This window comes from Neoarius graeffei, chromosome 25 (genome assembly GCF_027579695.1).
Source record: "Neoarius graeffei isolate fNeoGra1 chromosome 25, fNeoGra1.pri, whole genome shotgun sequence".
Lineage (NCBI taxonomy): Eukaryota > Metazoa > Chordata > Actinopteri > Siluriformes > Ariidae > Neoarius > Neoarius graeffei.
This window is the reverse complement of record NC_083593.1, coordinates 41,292,949-41,319,453: the sequence shown is the minus strand read 5'-3', so window position 1 is coordinate 41,319,453 and position 26,505 is coordinate 41,292,949. Positions and strand designations below refer to the sequence as shown.

At 41.6% G+C, this 26,505-nt stretch overlaps 1 protein-coding gene across 2 annotated transcripts in view; it reads left to right on the top strand.

The window, feature by feature from the left end:
- The window catches only part of auh (AU RNA binding protein/enoyl-CoA hydratase), a 95,929-nt gene that overhangs the window by 59,966 nt on the left and 9,458 nt on the right, over positions 1-26,505 (top strand). For both annotated transcript variants that reach the window (XM_060908111.1, XM_060908110.1), the window contains exons 7-8: positions 21,167-21,354; positions 24,740-24,790. In XM_060908111.1, the coding sequence (XP_060764094.1) occupies positions 21,167-21,354; positions 24,740-24,790 (239 nt within the window). The remainder of the gene's footprint in view (positions 1-21,166; positions 21,355-24,739; positions 24,791-26,505) is intronic.

Sequence of the window (26,505 nt, the reverse complement as noted above, 5' to 3'; positions counted from 1 at the left end):
GATCAAGGCGAGGCGGACCTTTTCATCGTGGTTTGACGTGGTTTTATTGCCTCAAAAAAGCCAAGTGCCGAGGAGCTAGCTATTCATAGTTACATTCAGCGTGGTTTACTCTAAAATTGACACTTGTGATTATCTGAAACATTTCTTGATTTGTCTTTGTATACATTTTGAAAATGAGGAGAACAACAATGTCTAAAGTAAACCCGAGAGTGGTGAAGTGGTAGTTTGGGTGATACTTAGAAGATGATGTAATTTGTGTAAGATCTGACTTTTTTTTTTTTTTTAATGGACTATAACAGCAAACAAAGTTTTATGATCATTCCCATTAAACAGTTACCAGGTATGTCATGTTGTTCCCTTGTCTCCTTGTTGGCATTGGGTCAGTCCTCTGCTCTGTGGGTTTTTTTTTTTTTGGTGTGTGTGTGTGTGTGTGATTGTTTTGTTAAACCTTTTTTTCTCTCTCACCCACTTCCTCGTCCCCTGACCTCGAATTTTGTAAGCAAAAATATCTTTTTTTTTTTTTTAAATGCGATAAAATATACTAGATTTTTTATCAATATGCTTAGAGAAGTATAATCTCTGTCTGGATAAACCATTGAACAGAAAGTATTAGTAGAAAGCTTGCAAAACTGAGTTTTAGCTTCAGGGTTTCTTCTGAAGGGAACAAACAAATAAACAAAGCCGCTCTCTGCTTGGGAAAGAGCGTATTCCCGGTAGTTGTGCTTCTGGTACATTTTGAAATGTCATTTCTGCTGCCTATTGCTTTCGATGAACTGACTCACACTTCTGAGGAATAGTCTGCAGATTCTGAGTTGCTGGACCTGATAAGATAAACCGTGAGGAACTGCAGATGTGAATTCATGTCATCATCCTTTCTGCGTGTACGATAGCTGAACAGATATCCGCATGAATCAGAGCTATAATCCCCAGCTCGCTCGCTCTCATGTCTGATACTGTATCAGAATGTGCAAGACCTCTCTTTTAAGCCCACTCACTGGGTTCTGAATGAATTCCTTGTTATCCATGTGACAAGGAGAGAAATAGAAATGTTCCTTTTTTAGGCTTGACATATTTCTGTGGTCACACTTCTGCAAGTTCAGCCAGATTCGTGGAAATGAAACGGCTCTAATTTCTGCGATGATGCTATTTTTAATTCTGCGTCCGTTTCAAACTGTTGACATGGAAGTCTTTACTGACTGTGGAGCCGGCGTGGAGACCACTGAGCGTTTATCTGAAACGCATTTTTATATTTCGTTTTTAACATCACAAATCCAAGTATGATTTAAATTCAGCCGGTCAGTGAATGTGCTTGACAAGACACGTATTCAGGGATCTTCTGGCTTTTCTATTTGATTCAGTGCAGTTTCACGCTGAGCTTCCCTTGTAGGTGAGTAGTAGGCATTGCAATTGGGATGCTTTTCAGGCCACAGGCTTCAGGATCTTGAAGGCTAGAGTTGCATCTTTGTACCTCAGTATATATGAGCTTTCATGCCCTGGATTCCAGGGTTACACTCAGTGCGTTTACATGCACATAGAGAACATCGAATTTCTGCCATTGCTCGACTGAAATCGAAGTTCTAAATGCCATGGAAACACCTTAGCTAGGCTGAAATTGAACCGAACTTGATTTCTCGTAATCGAGCTACACGACCTAGATTATGCGATTTTAGCCGAGCTACTTAGTGCATGTATATCCTATCGAGCTACGTAGTCGAGCTACTTACTTCAGCACTGCCCCTTCCGGAAGTGACGAGTGACGAGACCACAAGCGGGAAACACAACAGCCTCGGTCGGCATGACAACGGCATGAATCTTTTCTTTTTGTGGCATTGTTTGCACTGTTAAAATTTAGCTCACTTACTGTATCACCAAATACATCTGTACAGCTGTTGCATAGCTGTGAATTGTGTACATAAACAAGTCATTGTATTTGTGTGTGTGTGTGTATGTATATATATATATATATATATATATATATATATATATATATATAATGTGTGTCCAACATCTGAAGAATGTCAATAAAAACAAAACAATTGAACTTTGTGTTTATTAAGACACAAGTTAAATTGTAAGCAAAAAAAAAAAATTTTTGTAAGCAAAAAATGGACTTTAGAAAAATATACAATTGTGCAAAATAAGTTGTCTTACAAAACAGTGGTCTGCGCAGGACAGTTTGTAGCCATACAGTCTGTTAGAGCAAGCCTAACAGCTTGAGCACGGAACTGCCAGTGTTGCCAGATTGGGTGGTTTTAAGTGCATTTTGGTGGATTTGAACATGTTTTGGGCTGGAAAACATCAGCAGTATCTGGCAACACTGCTGATAACTTTGTTTATACTCTTGAATAGCTCTTCTTCATGACAACAACCGGAAGTGTACCAACACGATGGGGCGTGTAGCGCCACCTGTGGCTCGGGTGCACAATGTACCTCACACAATAGCTCGATTTCCTTGTGTGCATGTAGGATTGGATTTCTCTGGCACCCCTGCTGGGACCCTTAGCTCGATTACTGACAGTAGCTCGATTTGGATGTGCATGTAAACGCACTGAATGAGCAGGGTATTAGCAGGTACAGGACCAGTCAAAAGTTTGGACACGCCGCCTTCTAATTCAATGTTTTTTCTTTATTTTTATTCATTAAAAGTCATGTCATGTCTTAAAGTAATGATGGATGTCATTTCTCTTTATCTAGTTGAGCGGTTCTTGACATAATTTGGATTGCTACAGTTGTGGAATAGGGCTTTTGACTGTATTTTTATTATTTACTGTTTGATCTCAGAAGAAGAAGCCTTTATTTGTCACATGCCACACTCAAGCACAGTGAAATTCAACCTCTGCATTTAACCCGTCTGAAGCAGTGAACACACACACGCGCGCACACCCAGAGCAGTGGGCAGCCATACTACAGCGCCCAGAGAGCAGTCAGAGGTTAGGTACCTTCAGCCCAAGGCCGGCCCATGTTAACCTAACTGCATGCCTTTGGACTGTGGGGGAAACCGGAGCACCCGGAGGAAACCCACGCAGACACGGGGAGAACATGCAAACTCCGCACAGAAAGGCCCTCGACGGCCACCGGGCTCGAACCCAGAACCTTCTTGCTGTGAGGCGACAGTGCTAACCACTACACCACCGTGGCGCCCCATTAAACACATTAAAGAAGGCAAGAAATTGCACTAATTAAGTTTTGACGAGGCACCTGTTAATTGAAAAGCATTCCAGGTGACTACCTCATGAAGCTGGTTAAGATAATGCCAATAGTGTGCAAAGTGTCATCAAGGTGAACAGTGGCTACTTTGAAGAATCTAAAATATGAAACTTTTTTTTTTCAACACTTTTTTGTTGACTGCATAATTCCATGTATGTTCCATATGTTATTTCATAGTTTTGATGTCTTTGGTATTGTTCTACCAGTCAAAAGACATCAAAACCTATGAATGAGTAGGGGCGTACAAACTACAAACTTTTGACTGATACTGTATAGTCACATGATTGGGGAGGGGGGAGTTCTTTTGAAATCTTGTCTTATCCCGGGATCGGACGACATAAATTTAGCCTGATTTTGACGCGATTTTTTTCATGACTGACAAATTTCCAGCGTCAGGCTCAAATATGAACATTGAGAATGATGAACTGGCCTTGTAGTGTGACAATAATTGAATGAGACCATCAGTGATGGCGTAGCTCACTCCCACTCCGGCCCCGTCTAGTCCAGAAGGAACGATCTAAAGTGGGCCACCTTGTGCAATAAATGTTGCAAGCTATATGTAGAAGCTATATAGACCCTAGGAATACCAAACTATTTGCCAGAAAGAATCCAAAACGGCGAGGAATTGACCAAGAAGAAGTGATTTTTGTTGAACTGGCTTAATAATAAGGCTTAATTAGTCCATAACTTCATTAATAATTGTAATTAAGCAAATCTGGGTAGAAGTTATATGCACCCTAGGTACCCCTACCTTCATGCCAGAAAGAATCAAAATCGGTGAAGAATTGAGTGAGAAGAAACGATTTGTGTGGAAGCTGCTCATTAGGACTTAATTACTCCATATCGTCATTATCAATTGCAATTATGCAAATTTGGGTAGAAGCTATATACATCCCAGGCAGACCTACCTTCACACCAAAAAGAATAAAAATCAGTGAAGAACTGGGAGAGAAGAAGCAATTCTCGTGAAATGTGGACAATGCCGGACAGACACCGGACAACACACGATGGTATAAGCTCATCACCTGTTGGCCGGATGAGCTCATAACGGCGAAATGGGGTCTGGGACACTCCATGACACCCAGACAAAAAAAAAAAAAAAAAATCCAGCATGTCAGATTTTTTATGTATTTTCTTGCTTAGTTTGATGACATGTACCTTGATTAGCCATGATTGACAATTTCTTGACCCGCCTCCCTGATGACATGCAAGGACATGAGCAATGATTGGTCAGGGTCAAACTTGTAGTGTTGTCAGTCTCCCAACCAAGACATGGCAAGAATGTATGGAACTATGATTGCCTAATCTGACATGGTGATCGTTGTGTAAGACAAAAATATTGTGTAGTCTGATCCTGGCAGAATTCAAGAATTTTGTATGAAGCACTTATGTTGAGTCATCGGCTGTCCATCGCTAGCGATGTTGACCGCTTCATTAGGATGCAGATGGGCCGCGAAGCCCGCACCAGAGCGACAGAGTCGCCCACAGCGGCGGCATGAATAGCTCAGCCGAGCCGCCACGGAATGTCTGGCCTTGTGAGCTCTTGCATACTATTCTTCTTTCCTAACGAAGCGCCTTACACAGTAAGGGAAGACAAACGATGTCATGCCCCCATCGTGTTGTCTCTCTGGACCTCCAGACCTGATGCCAAGTGGTGCACAAAAGTGCCACAGACCTTACGGGTATAGAAGTTGCCCCACAGTGACAACTGACTTGCCAAGTGATGCCATCTGTTGGCCATTTGAGTGGCTCTTCTGCATACCATCTAGTGGTGTGCCGTTGACCCTGTTGGGTTCATCTGCCGCATTGCACCGAAACGCGCCCTGCTGCCAGCACCTTATTGGTGATGTACTATTTAACCCATAGCTGGAACCCAGGTAGGTGTTACCCCTCCGGGTCAGAGCGGACCTGGGAGCAATGGTGATTAGGAGGTAACTCCACTTTCCCGATACTCAAGTTCTCTCAGACCTGAGACTCACCACCGGTTGTGGTTTAAAGTCATACCCAGAACTATGTTGAGTAAACGGTGTTTGTGGACAGGTGATATGAAAAGGTCTGTGGTTTGTTGTCTGCACTTTCAGTCTGGGAAAATGGGTAGTTTTACCCACATTTACTGACAAGACTAGATGCCTGGCTTGTGAGACTTCACAAATAAAACCCTATTCTGGTGTGAAAACAGAACTCCTCACACTGGTGATGGACATGAGATCATTGCTCGAAAGTGCAGCTGGAAGCTGCTCCAATATCACACAGAGCATGAATAAACTGAATAAAATGAACTGTTCTAAAGGAAACAGCAGTAAATTTTTTTTTTGTTTTGTTCAGTGGCTGAACTCATTCTTTCTTGCTTTGTCACACTAAACCAGATTATTAGATTGCTAGGACATGAGTTAATTTATAGAGAATCAAGTCAAGCTGTTTCACATAATTTAGGAAAACATTTCAAGGACGGACGTTGATTTTGTGACAGAAAGATGCCACCAATCTGCCGACCTACTTCTCTGCTTCTTCCCACACCACTGTTCGCCTGGCCCAGATCCTCAACAGGGCGACAGCAATGGCTCACAAACACAGTTTTGTTTCGTTTTTTCTTCTCAAGTCGCTAGCTTTGTGTAAACGGATACCTTCATACTAAACACAATACCAGCTGTTACAAACTTCTGCTGGTTGAAACAGAACTAGGTGGTTTTACTTTAAGCCTGAGGTAAAGTCAGACGTATGACTTTACCTCACAACATGTCAATTCAGGGAGTACTTAGCTATTAAAGGAGAACTGAAGTCATTTTTAACCTTGCTTTATTTCTTAATGAACGTGTTATTCAATTACGTTTTCGGTTTTAGTAACCTTAGATCGTGACTCGTATTGGCAACTAATTGCAATTAAATATTATACTTATCGGCCTATTCGGTTTTTAGCCATGTTGAATTTAGTTCGTTTGGTCCACGGCAGGCGTCGCTTATCCGCGCGATCTTCACGAGACTTGTGCGAGACTTCAAAACATGAAGTGTCAGCGCTGCCATTTTGAAAACTGTTTTCCAACGAAATATTGCACAAAAACGAGTTTAAATGATGATTACTGCCTACTTTTTTCAAACTTTCCTGATTGCTATCAAAACAAACAAAACTTCTGGCTTGATTACATCAGCGTTCGAAAGAGGGCGCGCGCGTCTTTTGACAACGTTGGCAGATGTCGGTGACTTTGATTTCCGCTGTACGTTTTACTTCCGTCCTACGATGTCTCGCACAGGTCTCAACGAATCTCATTTATGGCCATTGCTCTGACATATGGACTGATATATTACATAGCATATTTCAAACACTCATAACTTGCTATAGCAGTGACAAAATAGCTGTCAAAAATGCATTCCTATATTTAATAAAATGAGAGAATTTTGATGATAAAAAAATTTGCCTTCAGTTCTCCTTTAAGCTCTTCTTTTAAATTTACTCTGACTTTGATGGGCGAAAGATAATAATAGATAATGATTCTGGCTGGCAGCCATGTTGGCTCTCCGAGTAAGCCTCAGCTGGATGAGAATGTCGCAGCCTCCGTCTTTACCAGGAATAGGACCTCAGAACCCATAACCAGTGTGATATTCAATCTACATGGGCTGCCCCGTTAAGCCAGACACTGAATGCAAAAAAAAAAAAAAAAAAAAAAAATATATATATATATATATATATATATATATATATATATATATATATATATCCTGTTTATGATGTTTTAAAGCTCTGAGTGGTTTAGCGCTGGGTGTCTTACTGATCTCCTGAAGCCGGAGAGTCCATCCTGAGCACCTCAAGCACGCCTACTGTTAGTCCCATTACTCACTCGCAGCTCAACCAGTGGGAACTGTGTTCCAGTCCAATCTGGAATAGTGTTCCTGAGAACCTTTCTTCAAGCTTTTTTTTTTTAAAAATCTGGAAATACACAAATATTCTTGTTTGATTGTATTTGTAATTAGGCCAAAAAAAAAATATGTGTTTCCGGTTACCCGACCGACCCTAATCCGTACCGCCCGACCCTAAACTTTTTTTCGTTTTTTTCCCAGTCGCGACTTTTACATAAAACCCAACCGCGTGAACCGGAAGTTTTTGTCACTCACTGTGAAAATCAGGGCTTTCCACAAACGCCGGCTGCCGGCCATACAGCCGATTACACAATTAAGTCCAGCCGGCTACTTTAATGACTTATTTTTGTAGCCCACAGGCTCTAAATATTAATTTTCGATTTTAATAAAATTAAATGTTTATCTAACGGACTGACAATAATGTCAAACTGAACCGCACTCATTTAAGTTGTGATTCGCGCTGTTTGTACCGATAATAACCACAAATTCCCCGCCGACTTCGTTGATGAAGGGAGAGTAACTCATCCGCGGCCCCGACATGCGGTGTGCGCGCGCACTCGGCGGAGGCAGTAGTGTGTCGGGGCCGTCGGAGGGAACAGAAGCAGAGATAACGCTTATTTTGTCTTTCACCTAGAGACATGATTCAAACTTTAAAACGGAGACAAAATTCTCCTGTGTGGATCTGGCATTCAACTTTTTTGCTAGGCTCTATACTTTTTGATCAGTCACAGATCAAACACCATGAGCAACTCTGGAGAAATTCAGACTTTATAATGGGTGTCTATGGCGTTACACACCAGTGTAGCTCAGGAGTTTAGAGTGTAGGCAGCTTGAAAAAAAAAAAAGCTCAAACTTACAATTTTCACTCTACACACACAATTTTCTCAAAAGTTGTAGTCACACATTGTGTGAATCAAGACAAGTGTCTCCCTGAGCGATAGGATTTACAGTTTTTGAATGAGAAGCCTGAAAGTAAGGAGAGGACAGCCGCGCTCTCCCATAGACTCACATTATAAACGTGGCAGCGCTTTTACTGCAAAATCAGAAAAGTCACTTGTTTTTAACTCGCTCTAGTGTCCACATTTTTTACACTAGGGACAAAAAATTACATTAATGTGTTCATGGGAGCCTTGTAGCACTCAATGTGAAAGAATTTTGTGAATAGCTCCTTTTGTTTCCATGTAAATCAGCGTTGTTCGAGGAGAGGGAACTCTGAGAAAAAGCGCTCTTTGCTTGTTATATTGTGTCTTTTCCCTGCACCGTTACCAAGGCGACGAGCTGCACTCAGGGAGCAGAGAGGGGCGGGGCTGCTCTCTCTCATGGTGTATTGAGCTGTTATATTTACAGAAACATTCATGTTAAAATGTGTCTCATGCTGCATCAGATTCATCAGAAGGTGGTAACTCAGGTGACCTGCAAAGAAATTCATTTTATTTTGTGAAATTATTCCTGTCTAAATATAGGTTATGGCAGCCATCTTGAAAAAAAAATTCAAAAAAAAAAAAGCCTGCCTACCGACCCTAGTTTTGAAATCTACGTAACCGGAAAAACACACATTTTTTTTTGGCCTTACCTATTCATAGATCTTGGGTGTTTTATTTTGTTCATTAGTTCATTAACGCAGGGTTTCCCAAGTTAGGGGTCACTTGATTTGCTAATAGGGTTGTGAGAGAAGCTTACAGTCTCCTCTTTAGTTTTATTTATTTATCTAACCTCCTTGGTCAGTTTAGGGTACCAGCCTTCAGGATTTTCCAGATCAGTAAATGCTTCTGAATGTAATGCCAGTGTTTTCGATTTGAGATGCAGCCCATGACAATAATCTTGAGGCAAGCGGCATGTTTTAAGAGAGAAAAAGCTTGTTTGTGTGTTTAAGGTCACTGTACATAAGTGCTAAACATGTTATAGTTCGACTCGGGAACCTGATCGAGGGGTGTTTTGGTTCTAATGTGCCATCTAATGAATGTTGCTTTTAAATCTTCTGGATGTACGCAAGATACACAGGCAAGTACAGTATGTTAAAAAAAAAAATCCACCCAAGTATAAACCAGACTCCTCTGCTTCACATTGAGCCGTATCACACCACCAGCCCAGCGTGGATTTTCCGACAACGCAACACTTCCTACTAGACTGGTCAGTCAGTGTAAGGAAATTTCTTTTGGTCTTTAGTCAGTTATGTTAAATGTACACATGTCTCTGATGTAATAAAATATCCAAATGTTATGGTAGTCATAAAATATAAACACTGAATTTAGCATTTGGAAAATTGAATATTGAATTTGAATATGGAATTAAAAAAAAATTTAACCATGTACAGTGGTCAAGGCTTCGCGTCACAGAAAATTCATCATGTCCATTTGGGGTCGTTTGTGTAAAAAGTTTGGGAACTCCTGCATTAATGATTGTAGGTTGTGTTTATTAATATGATTTACCATAAATACTTTTTAACCTAATTTTTATATGTATTATTATTATTATTATTATTATTATTAGTAGTAGTAGTAGTAGCAGCAGTGGTGAACTGTTGCTATTAGAGCTGGGACTTCAGCTCAACCAAAACTTAGCCAGGCACCAAAAAAGCAACAGGGCGAAGGATTTTGTAAGGGATTAGCGGCAGGCTGCCAGGTAGCTCCGCTGTGTATAGCTGTCGATGTTGATTCTAAAAGTAACTAAGTAAATTAGTTATGGGAAATGAATACTTAAGTATGAATGAAAAATACTGTAGCGATTATGCAGCGTGGAAGAAGAGTGTGGAGACAGAAATCTTAGTTTCTCAGTCGTTAGCCTGTGCTACTTGCTCTCGATAGCACTGGCTCGACCATTTTATCAGCATTCGCTAACACTCCTGATGAACGCTACACCGGCTGGAAGGTGACTTCACTGCTGCACTGATGGCGCCGACTCGCAGTTAAGCTTGCGTTGGCCTTCAAGAGGGCTGAGGGCGATAAATTTTTGGCCCCTCCCGCTGTAAATCAAAATCTGATTGGTTAATTCATGTCACTTCCTACGTAAACATACACTGCCATGACCTTCTGTCCTGGCAATGAAGTCCTCACCAATGAGTGAGCCAGCTCAAAACTCTTCTCAGCCTAGACACAACAAACAAAAAAATTTAATTGGATAACTCTATTTTAATGTTTTCAGGACAGAAGCCCTTTCGAAGCAAATTTGATAGAAAATGAGGTCAAATTAGAAAAATAATTATTATGAAAGAAATTAAATATAATATTTGAAATGCTGATATGTTTGGGCCTTCTGTGAAGGTCTGGAAGGCCCTAACGGTTCCCCTCTGAGTAGTAGTCGTAGTAGTATGGGTGGTCAGCGTCTAAACCGGCTCCCCCATTGGCTCCGTGTCAGAGAGGAGGGTAGCATGACACCCAGCCGGATGAAAACCAAAACCTGTAAAATGGCAGATGAGCTCTGCTTGAGCCAACAGCCATCATGCACCACGTAGTGGTACTGACAAGTCAACTCAGCATCAGTTTCGGCATCAAGCAACGAGTTGCTCCTGCGGCCATCTCAGCTTTGCTGTGTCGTCGATGAACAGGACGTCTCGCCAAGGGACGCTGCCCTTGTGCCATGTAGTGTCGACATCTTTTGGCGCAGCCTCACAGTTTAGTTTCTGTGATGGTACAACTTAGTAGTAGTAAACATTTGTCTGCATGAGTCGGTTATGATGTTGGTATTGTAACTAGAACTTCAAAGAAAGAAGCAGATTATCAAGATAAATTGAATGTTACAAGGCGGCACAGTGGTGTAGTGGTTAGCGCTGTCGCCTCACAGCAAGAAGGTCCGGGTTCGAGCCCCGTGGCCGGCGAGGGCCTTTCTGTGCGGAGTTTGCATGTTCTCCCCGTGTCCACGTGGGTTTCCTTCGGGTGCTCCGGTTTCCCCCACAGTCCAAAGACATGCAGGTTAGGTTAACTGGTGACTCTAAATTGACCGTAGGTGTGAATGTGAGTGTGAATGGTTGTCTATGTGTCAGCCCTGTGATGACCTGGCGACTTGTCCAGGGTGTACCCCGCCTTTCACCCGTAGTCAGCTGGGATAGGCTCCAGCTTGCCTGCGACCCTGTAGAACAGGATAAAGCGGCTAGAGATAATGAGATGAGATGAATGTTACAAGCAGCTTAGTTGCAAGAGAGCAGAAAGGGGCTAGAAGGTGGTCAAAATACTAGAAAGTACTGGACGAACGAAGCCCAAAAACAGCTCCATGTGGTTGGTTTGGCGATGACAGCCTGTTAAAAGTGGGCCGGTTTCACATGACAGCATAAAAAAGCTGTTTCTACATAAATTGATGTTTGTGTGATAAGTGGTGGGAAAAACTCTTCAATGAACTCCAACATTCATTCAATGAACTCGTCTGCCATTTTACAAACAGTCTCTAATGTTTAATGTGGCATTGAGTATTTTATGTTCTCCCATAAAGATGGTATGATACAGCTATGGAAAATTGCTTGAAGGAACGCTTGACCATTTTCCCCAAATCATCTTAATGTCTGTGACAAGCAGTCATCCATCACGGCAGCTTTCATCACGTTAAATGTGCTTCGAGGAGCTCATACGCCAGAGACCATGAAGCTCGATGGCATCAATCACAATCTGACGCGCTCTGCACGGCTAATACAGGAGTGCGCCTTTCAGAATAGTTTGTCTTTCAAGTTAATACATTGTGTGGAATATAATTTAAACCTGGAAACGTCTGTGGCTAAGAGTCTTTTGAGAAACACTTTTATTGTATACAGAAGGCTTATTGACGTTTGATTTATGCAGATTATTTCCCTAGTGTGCAAATGCACACTATAGGTGTAACAATTTGCTCAGTACAGAGCACTCCTCGGACATGTGGTCTACTGACACAGCACTACGTAAAAATTCAACACGGGTGGAAAAATACCAACTTATTTTTATAATTAATGCTAATATTTATAATGATTGTTAAACATCTGGTCTTTATACTAGATTGTATTTTGAGTCTATAGCCATTAAAAAAAAGTCTCATCTCATTATCTCTAGCCGCTTTATCCTGTTCTACAGGGTCGCAGGCAAGCTGGAGCCTATCCCAGCTGACTACGGGCGAAAGGCGGGGTACACCCTGGACAAGTCGCCAGGTCATCAGAGGGCTGACACATAGACACAGACAACCATTCACATTCACACCTACGGTCAATTTAGAGTCACCAGTTAACCTAACCTGCATGTCTTTGGACTGTGGGGGAAACCGGAGCACCCGGAGGAAACCCACGCGGACACGGGGAGAACATGCAAACTCCGCACAGAAAGGCCCTCGCCGGCCACAGGGCTCGAACCCGGACTTTCTTGCTGTGAGGCGACAGCGCTAACCACTACACCACCGTGCCGCCTAAAAAAAAGTCAAAAGTAATAAATTGGCTAGAAATATATGAGAGAGCCTTTCGTAGATCAGGAAACTGATATAAGTTATACACTGTAAACTCTATGCTCTGTCTGATGGGATACGATTCTTGTGTAATAAGGAATGAGTGAAGTGAAAACCAGGTTTTTTGGAATCTGAGCCGTGGGTGTGAGAGCGCATAAGAACAGGCGCAGTATGACATCACCTGTTTGTTAAGAGGAATGTGGAACCATCATATATGTACTAATTCAGACCGGCACTTTTTTTCTTTTCTTTTTAAGGAAGGTGTCAAAACACTTTCACAGAAGTCTGTTCCATTTCCTGACAACATTTCCTTTTCTTCCTACCTCCATGTGTGTGTGTGTGAATGTGCAACCCCAAATTCCAAAAAAAACAAGTTGGGGTGCTGTGTAAAACATAAATAAAAACAGTGTGAGAAGATTTGCAAATCATGGAAACCCTATATTTCACTGAAAATAGGACAAAGACAACATATCAAATGTTGAGACTGAGAAATTTTATTGTTTTTTGAAAAATATATGCTAATTTTGAATTTGATGTCAGCAGCACGTTTCAGAAAAGTTGGGACGGGGCAACAAAAGACTGAAAAAGTTGTGCAATGCTAAAAAATTTGGTAGAATTTGGTTAATTAGCAGCAGGTCAGTGACATGATTGGGTATAAAAAGAGCATCCCAGAGAGGCGGAGTCTCTCAGAAGTAAAGATGGGGCGGGGTTCACCGCTCTGTGAAAGACTGCGTGGGCAAACAGTGCAACAATTTAAGGATAACGTTCCTCAATGTAAAATTGCAAAGAATTTGGGGATCGCGTCATCTATGGTACATAATATCATGAAAAGATTCAGAGAATCTGGAGAAATCTCTGTATGCAAGAGACAAGGCTGAAAACTGACACTGGATGTCTGTGATCTTCAGGCCCTCAGGAGACACTGCATTAAAAGCAGACACGTATCTGTAGTGGAAATCACTGTATGGGCTCAGGAACAATTTAGAAAAGCATCAACTGTGAACACAGTTCATTACTGCATCCACAAATGCAAGTTAAAACCGTGTATAAAAAAATATCCAGAAACACCACAGCCTTCTCTGGGCCTGAGCTGTTTTATGATGGACTGAGGTGAAGTGGAAAATTGTCCTGAGGTCTGATGAATCAAAAGTAAAAATTATTTTCAGAAATCATGGACACCATGTCCTCCAGGCTAAAGAGGAGAGGGACCATCCAGATTATCAGTGCACAGTTCAAAAGCCAGCATCTGTGATGGTATGAGGGGGCATTAGTGCACATGACACGGGTAGCTTGTACATCTGGGAAGGCATCATTAATGCTGAATGATATATACACATTTCAGAGCAATATGCTGCCATCCAGACAAAATCTTGTTCAAGAAAGGCCTTGTTTATTTCAGCAATGCAATGCCAAACACATATTTGCTGCACATATTAAAATACTGCATGGCTCTGTAGTAAAAGAGTCGGGGTGCTAAACTGGCCTGCCTGCAGTCCAGACCTGTCTCCCATTTAAAACATTTGCTGCATTATGCAGTGCAAAATATGACAAAGGAGACCCCGAACTGTTGAGCAACTGAAACTGTATATCAAGCAAGAACGGGACAACATTTCTCTTTCAAAACTGCAGCAGTTGGTCTCCTCAGTTCCCAAACGTTTACAGAGTGTTGTTAAAAGAAAGCACAACTTTATTCATCACACACTTGTGAAATTCCTCTCTGCATTTAACCCATCTGATGCAGTGAACACACACACACATACCCAGAGCAGTGGGCAGCCATGCTAACAGCGCCCGGGGAGCAGTTGGGAGTCAGGTGCCTCGCTCAAAGGCACCTCAGCCCAAGGCCGTCCCATATTAACCTAACTGCATGTCTTTGGACTGTGGGGGAAACCGGAGCACCTGGAGGAAACCCACGCAGACATGGGGAGAACATGCAAACTCCACACAGAAAGGCCCTCACTGGCCGCTGGGCCCGAACTCAGAACCTTCTTGGTGTGAGGCGATCGTGCTAACCACTTACACCACCATGCCGCCCGTTGCACCTCTAAAAGTAAAGGTGATGCAACGCAGTGGTAAACATGCCCCTGTCCCAACTTTTTTGAAACGTGTTGCTGACATCAAATTCAAAATGAGCATATATTTTTTTGAAAAACAATAAAATTTCTAAGTTTCAAGATTTGATATGTCGTCTTCGTACTATTTTCAATAAAATATAGGGTTTCCATGATTTACACATTGTTGCATTCTATTTTAATTTACAGTTTACACAGCGTCCCAACTTTTTTGGAATTGGGGTTGTACTTTCCACCTGTCTAAAGGAACCCTGTAAGTTTTTAGAAGGCCCAAAGATTCTCCATAAATCACCAGGGACTGATGTGGCATTAGTGAACTCCTCCATGCCGCATGTGTGAGCGCAGAGCATTAACAGGTTAAGGTTTGTGCTGATTAAGTTCAGTTCCAGGAGCTGTCCTCCTTCAGAAGTGGTAGAACCGCACAGCTGACATGCTCAGAGGTGACACTCGCCTTTTTCCTGGCTGCCTTTGAACAGTTCTGGGAATGCAGTATGTTATAATCGTCTCGCTGACTGGGCCATACAGACGATTTCCAAACAGCTCGGGGCAAAGCTCCAGGTCAACCACCCTGACCGTATATCATGCTTTCACAAACATGTCGAGACAGCAAGCTTAGTCTTTTTTACCCGATTTTTTTTTTTTTACCCTTCCCAAATACATGCTGTAACTAGGATGGGCCCAATTTTACCGCTGACTATGGTTTGTGATGCAAGGCTTTCCTCGAATCTCTTGCAAAATCTCTGCCACGTTAAGAAAAACCTGTTGGTTACACAGCATTGCGTAAGGACACAAGTTTACTTGCTGGAACTTGTTAGATATCTTTATATCTGTGTATAAAAGACTTCTCTGGATATGAACAGTGACATTAATAGCTGAATCATGTTTGTTTTCTTTTCTGTTCCTGGCATCATGGTGACTCAGATCTTTAAAAAAAACCCCTTCCTTGTTTGTAAAATTCCTGATTTTTTTTACTGATAAACCCATGTTTCTTTGCCTAACTGTGACATTATGTAATTGAGTGGCTGTAACAGCATGTTTTTCCACTCCAAATGGCTGGAAACTATCCAGTGCAATCTATCAGATTTCAGGAGAAAGCTTGGCCAAGAGGAAACACAACAATCAGTCAATCCGTCCATCAGTGATGCAGGACATGGCCAGATCTGCATGATTTAGTTTGATTTATTGTCAGGGCTCAAAGCAAGAACTGAAAGTTCATCATCATGTGGTGAAAGTTGAGGGTTGCTTCATCACTGAGCGTTTATGCAACGCATCTCCCTCCTGAACTTGGGTGAGAGTTGTGTAAGGCCGTCAAAAGACTACAAACCCGAGTTCAGCTCGTGATGTGGCCTGGTGTTATTGAGGCTCTCTGACAGCGAATGGTGCCGCGATGATTAGATTACTGGGAGACATGGTTACAGTACATGCATGAAAAAATATTATTCAGTTATCTCCTTGAGTTTCTGCCATCTCATAAAAGATTGGTGGAATCCTGAAATATTTTTAAGTTAATATGCATTGTTTACCCATTAATGCAAGCTGCTATATAATTATCTGGCAGCTATGTCCATGAAGGCTGGAGATGATTGAGAAAAAACACTCAACATCAGCTAGCATGATACACTGCATGTTTAATAATAATAATAATATTTAAATAATACTGGCTGGTGTTGAGTGGTATATCAGATATATTCCTTTCAGCTAGCATGATACTGAACGAGTCAAAGACAAATAGCTGAATGGGATATATCTGATATACCACGAAAAAAAGCCATTATTATTATACATATACATTCCTTTCGGGTGATCAACGCGTCTTTCTCTTTCAAAATTCTCTCAAAATCTTCCGTATTTAACGATGCAAACCTGGCGGCCATGTTTGTTTACAAATTGTCACAGTCACTCACTCACTACAGGGGCTTCAAAGTTTGGGAGAATAGCAGGGTACAAATAATTTACAGCAGGGTGCAAAATGGTAAAATGTCTGCCAGCGGCAGACATAATGCACGCAAAGTGTGCAGGGATATATATATATATATATATATATATATATATATATATATATATATATGAGAGAGAGATATGCAAGTACGAATTTTTCATGGGGTGGGATGGTTTGGAACAGGCCATCTAAAATTGGGATAACATTTACCCGGGACGGGTATTTGAGGCGGGTCGTCTAGCTTAAGCTTGATTAGCGTTGTTACGCACGCCAGTGTTTCCCACAGAAATTTTGGAGACTATGGGGGCAGCCCATGGGGGAGGTGCGGGGGTTGTTTAAAATTGAGTGATATGTTAAATATTAAGTTATTACTGAAAAACTATTGATTAAAAAAACAGACACTGAGAAATGATCCTATAAACAACTTTACCAATATAAAAGATTACCAGGACTACAAAAATGCAGAAAAATAGGCTTTACTTATCCAAATGCACCTGTTGGTTCAAAAATTAAAGTGCACAGAACCTCATAGCACAACATGAAGTTACCTTAAAATATAATATAAATGCCTCAGCTTTCATGTAAGAAAAAAAAAACTATTAATACTAGTACTGTGTGCAGGCAGTCTCTCCTGAAGACTAAATTAAACAATAATTATAAACTAATAAAATAAATGGCTCAGGCTTCATAGAAGAAAAAAAACAATTTGAACAGAATCTCACAGTATGATGCTGAAGCTGCCTAAACAATGGAAAATAAAATACCATTTTGGCAAAAACGTTGGCATCCATTAATTTCTTGTATTAAGTAAAAAAATATGTTGCCAGATACTGCTGACGTTTTACAGCCCAAAATATGTTCAAAACCCACCAAAATGCACTTAAAACCGCCCAGATTGGGCGGGAAACCTCCCAATCTGGCAACACAGGCGGCAGTAATGGCTGCACTCGTGTCGAGGATGTAAACACAGTTGACGCGGCAACGGACATACATGACATAGTGGATGTAATTTACGTTCACAACTTTTTTTGCTGTCAGAAATATTTAATATTAAATTTTGTGACTCGACTGACAATAGCCGGCGGCATAACAAGCCATAGCCGGCGATTTGCCGCTGGTGACCGGCTACTTTTGAGACCGCTGCCACTAGCGCGGAAGTTTTACGTCTCCGACGTGTGACGTCATGTTGTCTTGACAACCATGCAATATCGTAAACCATATTCAACGCTCATTCTCCATTGGGTAGAGTGACGTAATACACGTAGGATAAGCGATACGCTAACAATATCGCATGCTATCAAACCAAATGAAAGAAACCCGCTAGAAGGGAATAGAACACGTTTTTATTCCATCGAAAAAGTGTCCTGTATGTATAATAATTATTTATACCGCGCAAATTCAACTATACAGTTTTCAAAAGCGCCTAACAACTTACTAAATATAGCTAATAATAATGTATAAAAGTAAACATACCTACATTCCAAAGAAAATATAGAAAAATGAGTTCATTTATCCAAATGCCTGCCAGAAGAGGATTGTTTTTAGCTCATTCTTGAAAACATGTTTTTTTCATAATATTTATTTATTATTTTTGACCGTGTGTAGATATTTGTAGATGTAGACACTTAAAAAAAAAAAGACAGTTTACTCCCTATTAATAATTAAATAAGAAATATTAAGTAAGTGTTAAATTAATGGACTTATTAATTTTCTACTCTTACTTTCTAATGGGAATCTAAATTAGTGCTTTATTAAAGGCAAGTGAATTGTTTGGTGAAGTATCTTAATGAATCTAACTTACCGAAAGCCAAGATTTGTCTTACAGCTCATATTACGGTGTTAATTGTGTTGTGCGCTAATCAGTGCCTACTCTGAGAAGTCCAGGTCAGACTTTCAGTTAGATCTAGACCTGAATAAAATAGTCACAAACGTGTCTTGGGTCACATACACAGAGTTCTTACTTAGTTTTTTTTTTTAAAGTCTAGTGCATTTAACTTAAACCAATTTCTTAAAGTTTAAACAAGAACAAATGTGTTTGAAAACTTTTGACCGGCTGCGTATATGTATATAAAGACAGTTCTTTAATTACACTTTCTTTTGAAGTGCATTTCTCCCTCTGTATTTAACAAATTGCATTTAGAACAATTGTTGGATTTTCAATGAACATGTTTCAGCTGCAGTGTTTCATAATTACGTTTTGACTATCTTGCTATTTCTGTAAGCTGCTGATGTCTGTCTTGATTATATTGTGTGCGTGTTTAAGGCTTGTGCATTGTGAAAATGTGTCTGACTGACTGAATAAAAATCAAATCATATTTTTGAAGATGTAGGAAACAAAAGCAGGCAGTACGTGCAGCCAGAGAGGAAAATGATGCATAAATTAACTGCCTGAGTCACAATAAAGGGTGCCTTTACTTAATTTTACAAGCCCAATTCCAAAAAAGTTGGGATGGTATGGAAAATGCTAATAAAATAAAATCCTAATCAGAGACAAGTCAGGGCTGCAGACAGGCCAGTCTAGCACCCACACTCTATGCTTACATAGCCATGCACTTGTAATCCAGGTTTGGTGTTGTCCTGACGGAAAATGCAGAGACGTCTCTGGAAAAGACATCATGTGGATGGCAGTATATGTTGCTCCAAGGTTTGTGCATTAATAATGCCCTCATGGATGTGAAAGTTACCCATGCCATGGGCGCTGACAAACCTCCATACCGTCACAGGTGCTGGCTTTTGTACCTGACGCTGATAACAGCTTCGATGGTCCTTCTCCTCTTTGGTCCCAAAAAACACGATGGCCGTTTTGTCCAAAAACTATTTGAAATGTTAACTTGACGGACCACAAAACCTGTCTCCACTGTGCTGCTGTCCATCTCAGATTAGACCAAGTCCAGTAAAGGCATAGTAAGTTGCATCTTAAGTTGCATCTGTGGATGCAGAAGCAATTAGGGTTGCTTGATAAAGGTTTACTGAAGTGTAAACCTTTCTGATTGTTTTGTTTGAAAGAACTCCTCACTCCACACAAAACTTGGTCATTGTTTTGTCAAATTTTTTGCTAACAAGTTAGCAATTAGGCCAAATTAACGAATTTTCCAGGCCTCTCACGAGAATTTTATCTCCCCTCTCATTTCTCATCTGATTTCAGTTCTAATCAATGTTTTGGGTAGACCTTCCCTTGGGGAACAAAACTTCGTAGTTGGTTTTCTTGTTGTAAACAATTTGTTTACAAGTTTGTTTATTTTCTGTTAAATCATATCTCCTCCCTCAGTTCTCAATAGGTTTCGGTTCTGATTGTTTTACTTGAAAGAACTAGACCTTCTGCACAAAACTTGGTCATTGTAGTGTCAAATTTTTGCTAACAAATTAGTAATTGGGTCAACTTCACAAATTTTCTTCTGACTAGAATTGTATCTCCTCTCTCATTTATCATGCGAATTCGGTTCTGATGGATGTTTTGGGTCGATCTTCCCTTGGGGACCAAAATTTAGTCCTTTGTTGATTTTCCTGTTGTAAACACTTTGTCGTGGAGGTTGGTCTTCTCTCACATCGTCACATTTCAGTTCTGTTTGATGTTTTGGTCGTCGTGGTTGTTTTGATGGCAGGCCAGATGAGCGACTCCGTCCCTGACGTTCTGGTTAATTCTTTTGATTATATTATGCACTGTAGAGAAATGTAAAAGGCCCAAAGTCTTACCAGTTTGTCCTTTTGGGAATGTTGTTCTCAAAGTTTATTTTGGATTATTTGCTGACACATCTACTGGCAAATTGGATGGACCCTTCCTTGTTCTTGAAGGACTACGCCTTTCTTGGATAACATGATTGCCTGTGAATGGGAAAAATGCCCTTGATCTATTCAATAAGTACGAAGGTACATATTTGAACAGTTGCACACATTCTATTTTCTCCATAATTTGGTTTTGGTTCATTTCTACACCAAAACTGGCTCGACCCATTACATGACGGCTAGTAACTGAGGAGCGTAAGAGCAAGCACAAGTTTCCTCTCTGACACAAAAGCATCATCTGCCCTCTTCTGCATACATGAGCTCACAACCACCTGCACTTGGTTGCACTGATTATCAGGGCAGAGAGTAATGTCATCCTGCCCACCCAGACAACATGGCTACAGATGGCGGTGTCATTGCTCGGGTAAACACCTTTGTGTTGTGCCACTCAGGGGCCCGGTTGCATTATATTCTTAAAATCTCTGCTTTGACTATAAAACTGTCTTGTTCGATAAAGAGTCTCTAGCTCAAAAAGGCTGGAGTCCTGTGATTGTATATAATAAACCCATGACTTTGTCAATAAACAGGGCGTCTCATGTGGAATTCCTCTCGCCTAATCTACAGTGTTTGGCCGGTGTGTATTTCTGGAGCTTATCCAGAGAACTCATCTCATCCTTGAGGTTGACATTATCTTAATAATCCAACTCAGGGAGGTATGGGGGGGGGGATTTAAGTTTCGCTGCATCGACGTAATGGAGCCGACTCAGTGAATACGTATGTCAGCAGGACACTGCAGCTTTCACTTATCACGGAAGTGAAATCATTTCTCAAGAGTGTCCATTTGCTCTCTGAAAGGTCGCACAGTTTATTTTTATGTCTCTCAGTCTTTTGTTTATTATTGGAACTATTTTCAGTGTGTGATTATGTCTCAGAGGTCCAGATTTTAGTCAAACACAGTATCTGAGAGTGTGTGCGTGTGCAGGGGGAACTCAGCGTCTCCCACGGACTATAGGAGTGTCCCTGGCTAAGGAGCTGATCTTTGCTGCACGGGTGGTTGATGGTGCTGAGGCAAAGACTCTGGGGCTGGTGAACCATGCTGTGGAGCAAAACAAGAGCGGCGACGCAGCTTACCTGAGAGCTCTGGAGCTTGCCCGAGAGTTCAACCCACAGGTACAACACATCTCCTGTCCAGCTCTGGATGGACAGAACACTGCACAGTTTGCATGCTGCATACTAAGGTCACATGACAACTTTATTTATAACCGAAATTTAAAGGAAAGGACAAATATAATTGTTGAATGGCCTCCAAAAATGTCAGACCAAATGGAAAACACTTGTGCATTTACAGTGGATATAAAAAGTCTGCAGTGGCGACATAGCATCTGAAAAAATTCAAGTGGAAAAACACTTGTTTTATGGAAGAAAATGGAAAAAAAATTACAGTAATCTGGTTTTATATTATAAGTGTGCACAGTCATTAATATTTTGTTGCTTGTAATACAGCACTTAGTCTTTTTGGGTACGAGTCTACTAACTTGGCACATCTTGATTGGACAGTTTTATTCCTCTCTTTCTTGCTCCAGATCTATTAAATTGTGAGGCCGTCTCCTATACACGGCCTTCTACGACTCATTGTACAGGTTTTCAATAAGATTTAGATCTGGGCTGTGACTGACTGACCCATTCCCAAGTGTTGATCATCATATGAAGCTGTTCCTTTGTTGACTTGGATTCATGAAATGTTTCTTCAGCTGTCTAACACTGGCCTGAAGGTTCTGTGCCAAAATAGACTGGTATTTGGTATTTGGAGTATCCATAATTCCCTCCATCTTGACTAGAGCCCCAGCTTCATAGTGTGCTGACACCACCATGCTTCACCTTTAGTATGGTGTTCTGATGTTGATAAGCTGTCTGGATTTTGCACCAAATATGTACTGTATTTAAGGAATTATGGCCAAATGTTCTACCTTGGTCTCATTTGCCACATGGTTTAGTGTGATTGTATGACTGTTTTGGCAAACTTTAGGCAAGTTTGAATGTTTTTTTTCCTGTGAGAAAGGGCTTTAACAATAGATGACTTGCAACCACGTGATCAAAATGTGCTGCGTCATGAGCGTCCGCCATGATGGTGGATATGCAAAGCAACTCGGATGGCAACCGCTGAAAGCGTGTCTGTAAAACAAGGCTGAATTTTCTCAGTATTACCACGATTTGAACGGTCGAGCGAAGATTCAATACAAAGAGAAGATGGATATGTGTGGTTTTGACCCATATTTAAAAAAGTCAGACTTTTCTGAAGACGCTTCTACTGACCATCGAGTACCCAAATATAACGTTCTTCCTGGTTTGGCTGCCGAAGAATCAAGTCTGACCTTGGACGAAACATAGCCCATTTCCTGAGTTGGGTGCCCAGTCTGGATTGTTTCTATCGTACAAATTTGCTGGCGCTCCTAGAAGCGAAATAGTAATACACGTATTAAAATGTATTCTCGAGAAAGCTTTTGAATCCCACCCGAGATAAAATGATTACTGCAAACACGAGCTGTTTTGGTTTTCGCCTCTGTTAGCTCAGCCATGCCGATGTTCAGCCATACTCGTCTCCTCTCCGTACTAAGCCTCAGAGTTTCCTCGCCCTCTTTCCGAATCACGGACGTAATTCTAAAAAATCGGAACGTGCCACGGTCACGAGTACTGTTGTGACCGCAACCATATACAGCACAAAGATATGGCATAGCTAAAAGAATGCTTAAAGCAGTGGAAAAACAAAAAGAGTTGTGCACGCATGACTATGTTTTGTCTGGAATGTCGCTTGACCCCGCATTTATATCTCCACCAACATGGCCGACATCCGGGTTTCTATTTTGCTTTGACGTCACTTGCAAGTCAAGGATAGGGTGCCACATGCAGGAAGTGAGCAGCACTTGCCAGATATTCCTGAGCTCCTGTAGGTTTCTTGGCAGCCTCCTTGAGAAGGTTTTGTCTTGCCCTTTTGTTAAATTTGGAGGGACATCCTGGTCTTGTAATGTCACTCCGGTGCACCATTTACTCCATGTTTTGATGATGGCCTTCGCATTATTCCATCATACATCTCATGCTTTGGAAATTCTTTTCCATCCAGCTTTTGACAAGGAGATCCCATGCATGCTTTTTACACTTTTTGCTGACCATATCTTCAGCAGGATAAAACCAGGATGATGTTATTACATTACATTACATTAATGGCATTTAGCAGACACTCTTATCCAGAGCGACATACAACACACCCAGAGCAGCCTGGGGAGCAGTTGGGGGTTAGGTGCCTTGCTCAAGGGCACTTCAGCCAGTCCTGCTGGTCCAGGGTATCGAACCGGTGACCTTTTGGTCCCGAAGCTGCTTCGTCCATGAAAATCCTTCAGAAACAGATGATATTTATTAGGGGTTCATCAGAATCATTTCATTGATGAGAGGTGTGTATGATTCTGAGCTTGTTTGAAGGGGATTGGTTAACTCTGACCACAGCCACACGTCTCATTAGAAAAGTACGCGCACACTTGTGTTTGTTTTTCACCTGAATTCTTTTGGTTGCTGAATCACATTGTGACGGAGTGCCCGGCACTACAGTTGAGTACGTGCTCTGACAGCCATACCAACACCAAAGCTTGGCTCTTTGGTGTTGTGGTCAGGGTGCAGGTTTGGCATCCTGTAGACCCGCGTTCAAGGCAGGATAAGGTCACTGTTCTCTCGCTTCGCTACATGTGGTGTCAGAAGTGGGATGGCTTGCTGGGAGGCCATCGGAGGTGTGCTCTGTGTATGAGCCGTATGAGGGACCCCCAGGATAGGTGACCCCTGTGCGAGGGACCCCAGAGATGGGTGCAGCATGAGTGTGGTATGGGAGAAGTATGGCTGGGGGACACCTGTGTATGTGAAATGCACGGGTGCGACCCCCTCCCGAAGGGGAGGGCAGTGTGACAGAGTGCCCGTCACTACAGTTGAGTATGTGCTCTGACTGTCATACCAACGAGCCTAGCTCTGGTATGTGGTCAGAGTACAGGTTTGGCATCCTGTTGACCCGGGTTCAAGGCAGGATAAGGTCACTGTTCTCTTGCTTTGCTACACACATTAAAGGTGGTTAAAAAAAATCTGATGTAATTGATTTTGGTTTCATTTTTTACCTCACAAAAACCTGCAGTTTTAGCAGGTGTCTATAAACTATTTATATCCACTGTATTTTGATTAAATGCATGTGGTTTACTGTTGCCGCTGTTATAGAAAATGAATCAAGGCCTTCTGACCAGTCAGAATTCAACAGCTCTGTGGTACAGGAGAAACAATAAATAGATTGAATGAATGAATGTGAGAGTCCTATTGCGACCATGACTACATTTCTTGGCATATTTGAGAAGGTAAATGTTTAGAATGAAATGAACATACACTCGGTTTGAGATTCTGATATATTTTTTTTGGGAAATACTTCTCACCACATTAATGTCACAACCAACGTGGTGTGATATGAATTAAATGGTCTGGAGGGGAAGCTGCATGCTTTTCTGATTACATTCTGTGCTTGTCCTTTTAGGGGCCGATCGCGGTCCGGATGGCCAAGCTGGCCATCAGCCAGGGCATAGAGGTAAGATTATACATTTTCTTAAATCATCTATTAATTTTTTGTGAATTGGAAAGGTGCTAAAAATTGTTCACAAAGGGTTAATTTCCTCTGTGAGCGTCTAACAGACCGGATTAAAGATTTTAGGGCTTGATTTAATGAAAAAGTCTCGAGTATAAGGTTCTAGTATTTAACAGATGAAGGTCCTCTTTGTTTTGGTTTTAAGGGTGTATTCAGACCAGGATAGTTCGATAGTTCACTTGCTTTGGTCCGAACCAAATGTTTTTTTTATTTTTTCATTTTGGTGCGGTTCGCTTTCACACTGTACATTTTAGTAAGCGGACCAAAATCTGTCAACAAAGCCACGCGCCCTGAGGTCGTTCAGCTATTGGTCAGAGACGACACGCGCACAAAGCGTTAAGTTCAAAAGTAGTCACGGAGGCTTTCCGTGCTGTTATTCTTTTTAATGTCATCAAAGCTATGTTTTTTTCCAGTTTTTACTGTTTTCACAATTGTGCGATTACTATGCTGTTGTACAAGTAATTTATCAACGACGACGACAAAGGGCAAGGCGGCTACGGAGGATAGCGCTGATGAGCGCACATCATGTTGTGACAGTTCTGGCTCTTCACGCAAGACGGAGGAGGTATGTGTCGGGATATTCGCCTTATCCATCGTAATAGATGAATTTCTTTTTTGCGTCGCTAGTACCGCCACTTTTTGAAAGAATGTCCCTGATTTTAATGTAGGTCTGACGGAGTTTCTTCACTTTTAGCTGACATTGTTCTGGGGAGCGCGTGAACCCCTTCATTTTCTCACTGAATACAGCAAACACGTCGGCATTTTTGTGTGTTCTCTCCAAAAGCTCAGATATGTGGACATCTGCCCATATATCCACAAGGGTACGCGTTTCTTCCTCGGCCCACGTTTGCCCCCTACTCGTTTTTTGTACTCTGTAGTCTAGCCTACCACTGGTCTGAATGACTGAACGACTGTTGTAAGGTTCCCTTGACAACCGAAACAGTGTTTGCACTTTGCGGTGGAGTGTCAAGACTCTGTTTCCCATAATGCTCGACAAACGACAGAAGCTCCCGAGGTACAAAAAAGCAAAACTGTCGGATTAGGTCCGGTCTGCTTTCACACTTCCAAAAGGTCCGCACCAGAGTTCCTTTGGTCCGGACCGAGTCCGACCTTGCAGCTTGGTCTCGGTCCGCTTGTTTGGTCCGGATCAGAGTTCGGTGGTTTGTATTCAGACCAACCCAAAAGGTCCGGACCAAGGGAAATTTGGTTTGTTTGGTCCGGACCAAACAACGTAGGTGTGAATACGCCCTAAGAGAACCTAACTTGAGGTTCTCCTACTCTGCATGGAGATTGAGTTGTATGAATGTGATGTTCCTCAGTCACAACCTTATTACTGGGTTCAGCTGCTATACTAGATGCCAGCGAGAGTCTGTTGCATGACCCCGCCTTGAACCCAGGGGCCGATCTGTCAGCTCCATGAAGCCTTTAGGTCAAAGGAAGTCATTAATTAGGCTGATGTCCTGACAAGTGTTGTCATTTTTGTCATTTTTCGCATAGCGCCTATTTTCAAAAGTCCAGTAGGGAATTTGGACAACTGCACACATGGTAGATTGTGTTAAAATACAGCTGATAGTTTGGAAACTATGCGGCTGGTAATGCTTGCTTACAGTGCTGTAGATTGTAATTGCAGATTGGGATTTAGCCCAAAGCTGGACAGG